General features: G+C 39.6%; 1 protein-coding gene across 1 annotated transcript in view; it reads right to left on the bottom strand.

The window, feature by feature from the left end:
- Positions 1–14180, bottom strand: part of CHN1 (chimerin 1) — a 110874-nt gene extending 96694 nt beyond the window's left edge. Inside the window, exon 1 of the mRNA XM_070934237.1 lies at positions 14011–14180. Within this exon, the coding sequence (XP_070790338.1) occupies positions 14011–14029 (19 nt within the window). The 5' untranslated portion in view covers positions 14030–14180. The remainder of the gene's footprint in view (positions 1–14010) is intronic.
- Between the last annotated feature and the right edge of the window lie 445 nt (positions 14181–14625).

Here is a 14625-nt window from a genome sequence, read left to right as displayed (position 1 = left end):
CTTGGCTACATTAGCTCCATGCAGAGGCAGGTAAGAATATTTCCAAGTTTATTTAACCTTCTCATTCAGTTACTTTACTGAATGTACATGTATTTGTGCTGTTTTACAGATGGAATTCTACAGAAAAAAAACATGGAAGGATGAAAATCAGCCAAATTAAAGCATAGGATTTCTTCTCCCACATCCATTACTGTCTAGGTTTGCTATCCGTGTATTGGGTTTCTCTTTCATACCTTTCCTCCAAGTCTGTTCCTTATCATCTCCTTCCAGAGTAAAAGGACATGGGCAGAGATGAAAGTGAAACAACTAGATTGCCTTGACATGCAGCTCATATTTGGGGAAGTTATCCCATCCTAAACCCTTCTCCACTGGAAAGATAACTCCAAATTTTTCCCACTTGATCTTCCCAGAAAGAATGGTCAGTGAGGATTTTCTCTAGAAATCTCCTCCTGCGTTTACATGTATTGACTGGAGGAAACCAATACCTTCCATATTCTAGAGAGGGCTGCCTGGTCATGGTGAATTATTTCTAGTCAAGTGTTTGCTTTCAACTGGCTGGTCCTGAATTTTAATGTTTTAATTCTGTGGAAACAATGGCAAACTAAAGATGATCTATAAGAAATAGAACTAATGAATATATGTTGTGGCCCGTCAGCGGCCTGTGCAGTTAGTAGCTGATTCCGACAGCGAGGAGGCTGGTGTGGTGCTGCGCCAGCAGCCTGTGCAGCTGGCGCTTGAGTCAGACAATGAGGAGGCTGGAGAAGATCCCAGAGGCAGGGATTCAGCCAGGGCCTTCAGAACCTCCAGAAGCTCCCATAAGTGAAGAGGAAGAAGAAGAGGAGCCTCTTCTTGATGCACGAGCGCGCAGAGCTGTTAAAAGGCAGGAGTGGCTCCTCAGGAGGAGGTCTCCTCAAGAGTAAGGCTTGGGGCTAATTGGCCACTCCCCTAGCCTATTTAAGGAAGGACAACGACTGATGCAATTTGCAGGAAACAACTTCGTTCATATTCCTTCACCTCTTGATTCCAGAAACGTTTGATTCGGCTCTTGTTTCCCTCGTCAGTTTTCCTGCAAATTGCTTCTGGGCATTCTGCCAACCACAGTAAGATTACAGTTATCTGAAATACTGTGCCTCAGAATTGAGTTATTATTCTTTGGATTCTTGTCGGCTGTTAATGAAGTTAAATTAACAGCCCTTGTTCAGAAAAGACTGGTTTAAACTGTACTTGTGTTCGAACAACTACTAAGAAAGCTCATTAGTAGTCCTTAATCAGTAAACTACGGTTTGTACGGACTTTGTGTGTGCTGCGTTTTTTGGGGTCCGTAGCTGGGGCAGAACAATATGGGGGAAAGAAGAGCTGGTATATAAATTGCCTTCCTGACTTCCTCTCTGGATGAAGGAGTGGATTTGGGATTGCCCACAGGGTTACATACAGATGCTCCCTATGGTGAGACTGTAAAATAATGGTCTCTATTGAATTTCAAAGTTCTGGTTTGAAGTCTTCAAAGGGACACTGGGTTCACCCATTTCCTTTCTTAATCAGTAATTGAAAATGGCTTGTGGACTGTTTTTTGGATATTAAGAACCTTCAGAAGGACAAGTTTTATTACGCTGAATGATTTTCTTTCAATCTGCAGCAAAACAAGCTTTACATATGTTTAAAACTTAAAAGAAAAACTTTTTTATTTGGAAATAAGTAGCAAAAGGGTGATTAGCATGTTGATTTTGGAAAGCTTTTAAACAGAATAAGAAGTCAAATAAACTGGAAATAAGATTTTGAAATACTTATAAGAATACTTCCTGTGATTTGCTTAAAATCTTATTAAAATATATAAAGATTTTGAGTTTACATGTTATAATACTTTTCTTGAGAAAATGTCTTGGATGTGAGAAAAACATGATAGCAATAGCAATAGTTCTTAGACTTATATACATCTTCATAGTGCTTTACAGCCCCAATCAGTTTACAGAATCAGCATATTGCCCCCAACAATTTGGGTCCTCATTTTACCGACCTCAGAAGGATAGAAGGCTGAGTCAACCTTGAGCCGGTGAGGATTGAACCTCTGGCAGTCAGTAGTTAGCCTGCAATACTGCATTCTAACCACTGCGCCACCACATCTTTTGATAAGAGGAGGCCTGAAGACTGGCTACTACAGACAACCAGAAAGAATTAAAGGTTAAAGTGAAGTGAGTAGCCCCACTACAGATAGTCCTTGATTTATAACTTTAATGGAGCTTGCCCATTAGTGTTGCAAGCCATAATGGTTGTTAAGTGAGTCATCCACATGATAATCTCGTTTAATCAACTACTTTCCCTGATGTGGTCATTAACAACCACCTGGGTCGTTAAACAGAGTATGGGGTGCCTCAGGGTTAGGGAGACCTTGGAAGGTCTATCTGAGGTGGAGAAGAGGGGGGTGAGGGCAGAGTTTATAACTGGATAGATATTCTACAAACAGCAGCCTGGTCATTTGTGATCTTGGAGTTAAAACCCATTCTTTTCCTTGAAGTGGGCCCAATTCAGGTCCTGTAGCTGATGTAGCTAAATTTCTGCAACTGCTTCAAAGGGAAGGAGAGACATCTGTAAACCCATGGATCAAGGGGATTAGGAAAATAGATCTGTGTTGTCTTCACAAGTCCTACGACTTTGTAAAGAACTACTTTGTAAAGTTTATGTTATCAAAGTAAATAAGAGAGCTATATGGAACAGTCTTGTCTTTTTAAATTTAGATTACTATGCAAGGTCAAGATACTTTTTTAAACTGCAAAAGAGATCTAAGGCTGATGAACTCTTCTCATACCTGCTATTTCCCTCCCCCAACACTTGAAAAACCTCCTCTTTCCTCTCACAGCAGATTTATTGGAAGCATCAAAATTTATATGAAGAAAAAGTAATATCATGGGAAGATAATTTTGAGAAGTAAATTGCTGACAAGGTTAGCATATCCTCCAATGTTCTCAGTGCTGCATTACCCTGACCTCAGCAGCTGTATTTACTACTTTTGCAAAATGCTAAATTGATCAGTCCTTACTGAATTTTTTATCATCACATGTGGGCTTCAGTCTTCAAGTCCCTAATCATTTATCTCTTGTAACCAAATTACCAAACATCAGCAAAGATCGGCAAACATCAAAAAACAGTTACTTGGCAAAATAGGACAAAAAAAAATTGAGTGAAAGCAGTACCAACAGGCAAGAATTTATTTTAACTGTATTTATTATATCAAAAGGCAGAGAATTTTCTGTAGCCACTGGAAATTCTATATGGATAATTAATATGGACACTTCTGAAAGGGTTTTTGCCTACTTCGGCCTTAATGCTTTTTTTTTTTTTTTTTTGCTGAAGAAAGAAAAAAATGAACTTGTAAGTTATAGGTTTGATTATTAGAAAGAGTAGACTATGGAACGAAGGAAATTGTATTGTAATCTTGGATTTGGAGAGCAAAATATAAATGCGCTTATAATCACTGTTAAGATCAGAAGCCATTTCTTCATAAACCATTTTTCTATTTTCTTTTTTATTCACTGTTTTTCTTTACTTTCTTTCTAAAATTTGAACTGTTTTTATGTTATTATTTTTTAAATAAAAATTATAACAAAAAAAGAAAAGCAGGACATCAGCTGATCTCCCCACTATTCTGCACTATTGAAGAAACAATTTCATGGATGGAGGGATGCAACCATGCTCCAAGCATCAAACTATGTATGCACTGTAATACATTGTGCCACAATGCATTGGTTCGTGCTCTGGGTGCCAATGCTGCTCTTAGTCTGTAGTCTGTTATCTCAGGGCAGTGGCTTGATGAGGGATTTGCCATATCATTAGTTGGGTGTACTTCAGTTTTACTTGTCCATCATGCATGTGCTTTACCTATATGTTTCATATTGGGTCTAGACTGCTTTGTGTCTAGAGTTTGAGTCCCATGGCTTCCTCATATAACATGGCTGGGATTTGTTCTTTATTTTAAAATTGGGCAATGATTTCTGCAACCAGGTAAGTTTCCTGCATGCTTGTTCCTCATCAGTAAATGACAGGGCTGTTGTGTTTTGGGATTTTTGCCATATTAGATGATTAGCTTTAACCCATATATAATGTTTTACAATTTATCCAGCTGTTTTTCTTTCACTGGTTCTTCAAAACCTGGTGGATGGTTTATGTGAATCTCCTCCTCTTACCAAGAAAACCACAGGGACCAGTCCAGGCACCCCCAGGAGTCAACACTGATTCAAAGGCATAGACAAACACACACATAAAAAACTATGTGAAAAGTTTACCTAAAAATAGTCAGGTAATCTTGCATCAAGCATAAGATAACATGCTTTTTTTTTCTTTCTACAACCCTCTTTTGCTCAGGACTACAACTTTAATTTTTTTCATAGCTTCATGTTCTCTGCTTCTCTTGGTCAAGTATTTTTCAAATTCTAGGTTGCAATATTCTCCCCCATTATCAATCTCTTAATTTTTCTGTTGAACTTGTTTTATATGTACATTTAGTAAATTTTGAATTTCTCAAATACTTCGCAGCCTATAAATGTAACGAAGTTGGTTTTCCCACTACTTATTCTGAATAACCATAAACCTCATGATTGGTTTGTTTGAAATTAATTCTTGGCAATTTTAATAATCTTGTTTAATGTAATTAAGTGGTAGTTTTACTACACTTAAAATCCATTCTAAGCACAATTTTACAGAAATACTGCATAAAATGGCATAGACTTATGAAATTTGCATCCAATTTAGATACATGATATGCTTCTTGGAATTAGATTTCTCTCCTTTTTCTTGCTTAGAGAATTCCCTTCAGTTGTGACATTCAAATCATTCTTGTATGTCTGTAGTATGATAATTGTATTTTCATGAGATCTGATTAGTACAGTTGAGATTTGATCTAGTACAGTCGTTCTCAACCTGTGGTTTGCAGACCCTGGGGCAGTGTGATGTTATCACAGAGGGTATGCGAAGACTTGAAGGAATGCTATGATTTAAATCTTGAGTTAAGTCTTGGGGGGGTCTGTGGCCAAGGTCTGTGGCCACAAAAGGTATTTAAAGGGTGTCCATAGTAAAGAAAAGGTTGATATTCTGTATTTTTACGGAATATAATTATATTCCGTATTTTTCGGAATATAAGATGCACCTTTTTCCCCCTAAAAGGGAGCTACATTCACCGTTTGGCCTCTGCCTTGCAGCAGTTACCTCCTTGCAAGCAAACAGCAAGAAAAAACAGCTCCTTTCAGCTTCAGCACAGCCTAATTAGCTAATTAGCACAAGTTGATTGGATCGGCCTTCTGACTCTCAGCTGATTTGCTCTCAGCTGTTTTGCGCAGGCTCTGCTGCTTGCTGCAAAGAGGTAAATTGCTGGAACAGATTTTTTTTTTCCTTGTGCTAATCAAGGTATGCTGAAAACGAAAATGAAAGTAAAGCAGGCTGTTTGCTGTTTGCTGCACCGAGACAAAATCGCTCAGAGGCAGAGGGAGATTTCTTTTTCTTCTCTACCTCACCAAAAAAGGTAGGTGCGTCTTATACTCCGGTGCGTCTTATACACCGAAAAATACGGTATTTATAGTTTTCTGATGATTATACTAATAAAGGTTTTAGAAAAGATCACATTTGTTTTAGCATTTTCTGAGTGGAAGAGATACTCCAACATATGTTCCATTAAACGTCCATTCTCTGATAATTTATGGTTCATGAATTTTAGAATATTTAAATGTTATCATTCATTCTTGAGCATGCATTTGTCTGTTGTCATGGAAAAAATAGTAACCAAAATGGAGGCAGCACTCTTTATCTTCCCGTGTCTTTTACACATGATCAGAGTCAAACCCAATTCCTCTCTTTACCCAATCCCATCAAACCCAAATTGACCCTTCCTGCCCCAGACAAAGCCCCTCTGTAAGCCCATCTAAACTAAAGGATAGAAGTTCACAGCCTAGCCCAATTCTCTTACAAGGGAATTGAAATATAGAGAAGCTCCAACCTTCCATCCTCCATCAGTTGATGGTCTCAAGATTCCTTCTCCTTCACAGTGGACTTTCCCAGCTCTGTTGCCCCTTCTGAAGTAGCCTTTTGACTTAACAACAGAACTCATACCCAGCTATAGGGACAAAGACTTGCATAGCTTTCCCAAACTGGCCAGCCAATCACATCCCTAGGATTTCCTGCCTTATAGCCCAAATATTTCCTTTGCCATGGTTCCCTCTGTCTTTAAAGCAGGCATCCAATGTTGCAATGAACATGGTTCCTTTTCCTCAGTGCTGTGTTCTGCACGTTTCTACTTTACATGTACTACTTAATTCAGCTAACAAAAATGCAACACCCCTTGATGTTTATTAAACAACAGCAAACTTCACAACAGTTAACAGGAAAAAAAAAAAAAAGCATGCAAGAGAAGGAAAAGAGACCTGAATAACAGGCCTCTTATCCCTTATAACAGATATAAAGAGATGCATCAATTATACATATATATTATGTATATATCTCAACACTTTCCAGAGCCACTGGAAATAATCGTGAGTAATTAGCATGACCAAAAGAGAGAGGTCTTCTGATATTTCAGCTTTAACCCTTTTATGTACACAATAGCAGCAGAATAGAAGGGGAAAGTTGGACAAAGGTGATCCCATTTCTACTCCACATCATGAGGGATGATCTTGGTATCCAATACCAAGAAGACTTTCCTTTCAATTTTGGTCAAGAAAATGCACCGTTAGCAAAACAAAGCCGTTCAGGGTTACTCTCTTTATTTGCTTCATTAGGTTTTTCAAATTAGATAAACATTTCACTGCACCAAGTGAAAAGCAAATTCAGCTCTCAAGGTTACACAGATAGTTCAAGTGCTACAGATATACTGTTTACAATAGAAGATAGAGTTCTTGATTGACATCAGTATGCTCACAGTACATAATAATTATTAAATTTAATTATAAACGATACCCTCTGGACAACCTATGGCTGTTTGGCCAGAAATGGCCAACTACTTCCTAGCTCTTAACACGTTAACTGAAGATCTCTGAACCAGGGGCGGGTTCCAAATCCTGTCGCTACTGGTTTGCTCTTGCACGCGTGCAATGCTTCTGCACATGTGCAGAAGCGCCGCCGCCATTATCAATTCACCCGATCCTGTGCAAACTGGTACCAACCCACCACTGCTCTGAACATCTTTCCAAAAGTGCTTTTAAAAATGATAACAGTTCATCCCAACAGGACAAGGGAAATTTACTCCAACTAGTAAACAAAATTCCATATGTGTCAACACTGCATGTTTTATACAAAATCCAAAAGAAAATGTCCATAATTATTACCTGAACATAGCTGTAAATAATGTTTTCCTCTAAGGAGATATTTGGTGAGATAAATACATTTTCAGCATCCTCATTTCAATTTTTTAAAATATGAACATTTAAACTTGTTAGTCCTAAAAACATTTCTAGTTCTGTGATTTTGATTAAAAGAAGCACCAATACCATTTATTTTTATTCTAAAAAAAATAAATAAAAACCACTCTCATGAAAAAAGTTTCATAGCAGAAAAATAATAGGATTAAGTACAGAATATTTAACATAGCTATAACATTTCAACCATTGAATTTAGACTGTGACTGCCAATGTTACTGCTTTTTGGTACTCATTCCTAACATCTATTGAAAAATAAAAATTTGGCAATTTAATGCAAAATGTAACATTTCCTGTTCTATTAAAGGATGGCCCTATGCTTGTAATTCATGGATGAAGAGATATGAGTCTTTAGATATGAACCTTTAAAACATAATTTCAGTATGCCCAGTAACAATGCTGGGAATTACCATTTAGCTATCAAGTTGCCTACCTGCGTACATGAGAACTTTAGTCCAAAACAACAAAGCTTTATTGAAGAATGCAGAATTTGCCATGCTCCTTCAGGTAATGCTCAAATTATAACAGTTCACTTAGTGACTGTTCAAAGTTATGCGATAAGCTCCAAGTATTTACAACATAGTCCTTAAATTACAAATGCTGCAGCACCACGGCAATTGTTCACCCTTGCGAATGACCACAGAGGCACTGCAACATTCATCCTGCCTATGCCCACCAGCTCCCCACAATGCCCACAATTGCTTCCCCCCTCCTATCTTGCTGTGCTGGACTCACTTACCATGCGAAGATCTGTCTCTTCTCCGCCACGTTTTTTGAGAAATCTCGCTGCCTCATAGCATTCCATCAGCTTGCAAACATTTTGAGCAGTCTGGAAGCTTCTGGGTACCATGATCTTGCAGGCCTTCAGGCCACGAGATCACAGCTCCCAGAAGCTTCCAGTCTCCATGCACAACGTTTGCAAGCCGACGGGATACTTTGAGGCAGTGTGATTTTGCTCCATTAAAGCATCCTGTTGGCTTGCAAATGTTTTGCGCGGAGACTGGAAGCATCTGGGGGCAGTGATCTTGTGTGGCAAAGAAGCTGGAGAGGAGACAGCTCACTAGATCTTTGCAAGGTAAGTGGCTCTGCATGGCGGGGGGAGGGGGGGAAGCATGAGGTATCTCAATGGGTTGGGGGAAGCCTTGGATGGTCTCAAGCAGGTGGCCTGTTCCATCACTAGCTTCCCCCCCGCATGGCCATCCCCACCCTGAGATAGCTCATGTGCACTTAATGACCTGAACATTCAATTAGTGAATGTGTGGGCGAAAGCAGGGAGATTTCATGTTCATTTTACGTGATTCACTCCAATGAATCCTCGGGTTATCAATGTAATTGGCAGGCTCAATTACATTCGTAAGTTGAGAACTATCTGTATTCAACAACCAATTCTAATGCAAGACTATGTTGCCAAGAAAAATGATACCAGTATCAGATTTAGCCCTTTCTGTTAGCATTTGGTGAGGATGTTTAAAGAGCCTGTCAATATAGCACTGGGCAACTGAAACATTGGCTTTTCTTCTAATCTATAACCTTCTCTTGACGTACAGCTGAAGTTCATACCAGTTTTCTGTTCTATACAGTGTCCATAACCACTGTCCCACAACCACAACTATCCCACAGCAAACCTCCTAAGATAGCCTCCTGCAATCTAACCTTTCTGAATTCCAGAATTCTAGAATAGGAACCAATCTTCCCATCCCATTATCTTCACCATGAGACTTTGCTCACAGTGAAATAGTCCTGCCATTATTGCTTTTCATTAATGATCAAGTTCTAGGAAAAAATACTTTCATAGCTCTTCAAGCACTAAGATAATAATCACCATCCTGGGCTCTAGTACTCTCTAGCAGGCTCCTCAGGAGAAAAAGCAGCAGGAGCGACTTGTTGGGAGTGACTTGCAACCTTCCCTGCCAGCTTCCCCAATGACTTTGCTTTGTAGGAAGGCGGTAGGGAAAGTCACAAATGGCAATCACATAATCATGGCTCACTGCATGAGCTTGGCACCCAAGCACCTGTCACAATCACTTGATTGTGGAGGTGTTGCAACAGTCAGAATTTCAAGGATTGATCATGTCCATTTTTACAGCACCATCGATCATTGAATGATATGTTTGGATAAAATTTAATTATAAAAATCTATATCTTAATTTTCCCTCCAAACTGGATTTAAGAGAACCAGCAATTCTCTGACCTGTTTTTAACTGACCAAGACCACCACTCTTATCTAGTGTTTGTTTTCTGTCATCCAATTTATAACTGATATCAGACACTTTATTAAGAGTAACATTTCCTAGAATGATAGCCACAGGTATAAAGGTAATATCTAGAAGTGCTATGTTAGCTGATGGGAAAGAAGTATGTGATTTAACAATATAAAAATGAAATTAACTCCATCACGCGACCAGCTATTGTATATCCATTTCTCCTCATCCCCACTGCAAAAGAAATTCAGACTCTTGACTTTCTACAGAATGTTCATCAATATTTCCCAAATTGTCTGGGATTCCAATTTGAGAACACTGAACCCTTTCCTAACAGACCACCTGAAAGTAAAAAAATTATGAAAAATCCTTTGTTATTCTGGTGTTCATGCACAACTGTGTGTTGTGACCCAGGCCCACGTAGTTGATATTAAATGCAAAATAGTTCCAAAAAAACAAACAGATTTTATTAAAACAGCTGAAAATTAACTCATTCTCAGCGTATTCTAAATGAAATGAAATCAAAGTCCTTAAAACACCAGTCTTTAGTTTATCTCTGACCTTGGGATAATTAGGCAAACTGCCGAAGGCTTTTCTTGGCAACAGTTCAGGAACAGAAGAAATAACTACAGCCAAACAAGAAGCAATTCTCTCAATGTTGTTTCCGGCAAAGAGGCCAAGAGCCGTTGCTGGTCTTTTAAGCCTTATGGGAGGGGCCAATCATCTCTTGGCCCTACTCCCGAGTTGTCCTCTCTGCTTTAACTGCTCTTGCCTTCTGGCAGCTCTTCTCATATGTGCACTAGGAACAGGCTCCTCCTGTTCCTCTGCCTCTCTATTGTCAGCCTCTGGAGGCTCCAAAGTCCGCACCTCACTCCACGATGGCCCTCGCCCCATCTCTGCCTCTGATGCAGAGCCCTCATCCAGGCCTTCCCCAGCCTCCAGGACTGGCCCATGTTCTTCCTCAGCCTCATCGGTGTCGGACTCCGCTGCCAGCTCCACTGGCTGCTGGCGGACAACACTGTGCAATATTGGTTCATGTTTTCTTTTATTTGTCTCTGAACAACATATTCCATAGACACTGTCATATTCCATGGCAGAAATGCTATCTAATAGTTTTAAGAATTTATTGAGCCATGGTGGCGCAGGGGTTAAAATGCAGTATTGCAGGCAAACTCTGACCACAGTTTGGAGTTTGATTCTGATGGGGCTCAAGGTTGACTCAGCCTTCCATTTTTCCGAGGTCAATAAAATGATGACCCAGATTGTTGGGGGCAATATGCTGACATTGCAAATAGCTCAGAGAGTGCTGTAAAGCATTTTGGGGCAGTATATAAATATATAAGTCTAAGTGCAATTGAATATATTTGGTAATGCCTAAATATTTTGGCCACCAGAAAAAAAAAATTCTGACATTTTGTTAGTGATTGCTTCTTTTAATATATTTACTGCTCCCCAGAGCTTTATATAACACACCCAGCAGAGAACAGCAGTAAACTTTACAGATTTTTTAGTAACACAACTGTAAATTCAAGAATGAAGGCCAGAAATAATAAAGCCCTGGAAGATTATTAAGATTTCATGTCTGACTCTCAAAGATGGAGTATTTGACTTTTGTTTTCTTAGTTATTAGACAGATTACTATTTAAAAGAATAACAGGGATCCTGTAAAAATACTGTATATATAATTTTCAGACCAGAAGAAAGAAAATCCTTGATATGTGTTGAACTATTCTATTGGTTCATTTCTGCTTGGCTCTTTCCATTTGTGCAACAGGTGGGAACTAACCAAGATTTAAAAATTGAACATAGTAAATGGTGGTCTATGACCCTAATAAAAAAATTCAATTGAGCATAGTGCTTGAATCTCAATCCTTGTCTTCTCGCACCACTTACAAGAGAGAATTATCAATCAGGATTTATGAGGCAGTAAGAAGCCACTGACTGGCATGGAGAAAAAAGAAAAGAAGCCATTGGTCTTTCACTAGCAATGAGATTTCCAGTAATCATATGAAATCTCTTCCAGTAAAGATAACAATGCATAACATTATGATACCATAATATACCATCACATTTATGATAGTTAAACTTTTATAGTCACAAGTCACACTGGGAATTAACTAGGGACAATATTAGTGTGATGTAAACACTTCAAAAATGTTCTCCCATATATTCTCCCGTACATCTTTTGAAGAATATTCAAAGCTTTAGTGACCATTATTAAAACAATGCTATTTTGTTGCCTCAACAGGTGGCAGCACCTGGCTGGAAGCTAAGCAGGTGACCCCTGGTTATACTTGAGTGTAAGAACTACCAGGGAATATCGGGGCTGAGAGTTAGACTTAAAAAAAACATAATGGGTGAATACAATGACAATAACTTCTGTGCTGTTGCCTGGAAAATTCATGAATATGTCAAACTTGGAAGAAGTCACCTGCATTGTTTTATTAATAATCACTATCTATAAACAATTATTTCTGTAACTCACCTCTATTCCTCTCCTTTTCAATTGCATCTTTGTCCAGAAAACATAGTCCTTCCCAGTTGTTAAATGAAATAGACACTACTCCACAATAAAAAGGTGTCACAAATATCTTTACTATGGTAACAATATAAACCTACCGTGTTTCCCTGAAAATAAGCCCTCCCCTGAAGATAAACCTCCCCCAAAAATAAGCCCTCCCCCAAAATATTTAAATGCATGCGCAGTTGGTCTCCTCCATTTCCTCTAGTTAGGGTTAGGGAGACAGAGCTGGAAATCAGGTAAGATGGCAAGAGGATTCCCGTCTTGCTCCACATGCCCCAAAATAATAAGACCTCCCCCAAAATAAGGCCAAGTGCTTATTTCGGGGTTCAAAAAATATAAGACACGGTCTTATTTTTGGGGAAACAGGGTATTACAAAACTTCTACTACAGTCACAGAAAAACTCACCCAGGGTCATTAATTTATACTCTGAAGAGTCAATTCACAATACAAGTCTGATGACATATAAATTTAATATAACCATGTTAGCCCGAGGCTAAATGATTTCCAAACATGTTAACAGTTTTAAAATATATTTCCATGGTTATATTTGGAATCTCCCAGATGCTTGCTGGAAACATTCTGTAAACAGTGAAATTCAAAGGCTAGACACTCTTGTAAAGAGCAAATGTACAGGTGTAAAAACTATTGCAGCAGTTAAGAGTTTGAAGATAAAAGATTAAGAAAACACTTCAATTATTAATAAATTATTCATTACTATGGTATCAAACTGATCACATCCATTTTTTAAAATATAACAAATAGTATTTTTACAACTTTATATAAAGACACATTCGGTATAAATTATAATTACACAAAATAAATCAGTGGATAGCAACCCCAAGTTAAGAATACTGTGAGTTATTTATGTAATGAAATTTGCTTCCCCGAATGATATGTTAGTGTCAAGATTATTTTGCTTCACTTTACTGTTACAAAGTGCTTTTTAATTACTGTACTAAGTTAGAAATGTGTGCCATTAAGCTTAATAATTAGTTTAAATTAATGTGCCAATATATAAAACTTGCCCAAATTAATATTTTATTTACAGGGAACATTTTTGTGCTGCTCAAAACACACATAATCAAAAACAAATGATACAAAACACACATCCTCCGGGTGTGTGCACACACAAAAATAAACAAGTGTGTTTTTACCATTAGTTTTTGAGAGACGCTTTTTAAATAAATTACATTTGCATCTTCGCTTGCCATTTATCACATCGATTATCATTCATTCCGGAAGAAACACATTAAAAAACAAAAACAAAAAAGCCCAGCTTTTTTTCTTGCCAGGGGCAACTTCTCTCTGACTTCCCAGAAAGGACAGAGAATGAACTAAGCTAGTTGATGTGTTTCACTACTGCTTTGAGAAAGAGAATGGGCGCCTTGCAAGCTAGATTTGGGGAGGGGGAGAGAGAGAGAGAGAGAGAGAGACTGTATGAAAGAGATGAAAGAGATTGCCTGAAAACTCTAGTACTTCATACTGCAAATGCCAATCAACCACCAAACCCTGACAGTGACTGAAGAAGCAAGTACACACCCACAGGCACTGCTTGGAGTAGAAACAATGGGTGAGGAAAAGAAAGAAGGAAGGAAGGAAGGAAGAAGGAAGGAAGTCTTTATCTTGCTAATGGCCAACCCAAAAAATAATCCGGAAAATCCAGTAAAAGAGAGAAAGAAAGAGAGAGAGAGAGAGAGAGAGAGAGAGAGCTTCCATCCTCCCTTCGGGGCTGCCTCCCTTTCTATTTATCTACCTGTGGAGGGAGGGAGGGAGGGAGGAAGGGTGTGTGTGTGTGTGTGTGTGTGTGGGTGGGTGGGTGTGTGTGTGTGAGAGAGAGAGAGAGAGAGAGAGAGAGAGAGAGAGAGAGAGAGAGAGGCAGCGCTTACTCACCGAACAAGGTGAGAGCCATCGTTTCGGCTCCGCTACGATACGAGCGGGATCGCCTCGGAGGTTTTACTGAGCCGGAGCGGCGGACGGTCCGAAGCTCTGCGGCTCTCCCATCAGCGGCGCGCAGCAAAGCAACAAAAGAGCCGAAGCAGCCGCTTGCAATAAAAGTTATCGCCGCGATCGCCTTTGCCTGCTGACCGAGGGGGGCGTGGGGGGAAAGCGTTCGGGGAAGGTCGGAGAGAGAGGCTGCGCCAGGTCCCGAGAGGCCTGGAGGGAAGAAAACTTCAAGAGCAGCGGACAGCTGTTGCCTCGCCGAAAGGCGCGTATGCTTACTCCCTTTCGGACGGCGCTGCTCCCACTCACCCACCCACTCCGGCTGCAGCCTTCAAGCTCTGGTAGCCATCTTGCTTCGCCACATGACCGGCTTCTCCTCCCCTCCTGTCTTCGCGGCTTGCAGTTCCCCTGAATGGGTTCCCATGGCAACGGGGGATCCGTGGGCCACCACCTTCCTCCATCCCAATACTAACCCCTCCATCATCCTTCGGAAAGGCAGGCTCTTGTCAGCTAAGAAAGACGGGAGCGTGCGGACAAGGGGGTCAAGGCCTCTCGGTTGGGATT

The sequence above is a fragment of the Pituophis catenifer genome, unplaced genomic scaffold (assembly GCF_029215685.1).
Source record: "Pituophis catenifer annectens isolate HBS135680 unplaced genomic scaffold, rPitCat1.0.hap2 SCAF_1, whole genome shotgun sequence".
NCBI classification, from domain to species: Eukaryota; Metazoa; Chordata; class Lepidosauria; order Squamata; family Colubridae; genus Pituophis; species Pituophis catenifer.
This window is presented reverse-complemented; position numbering and strand designations above follow the sequence as displayed.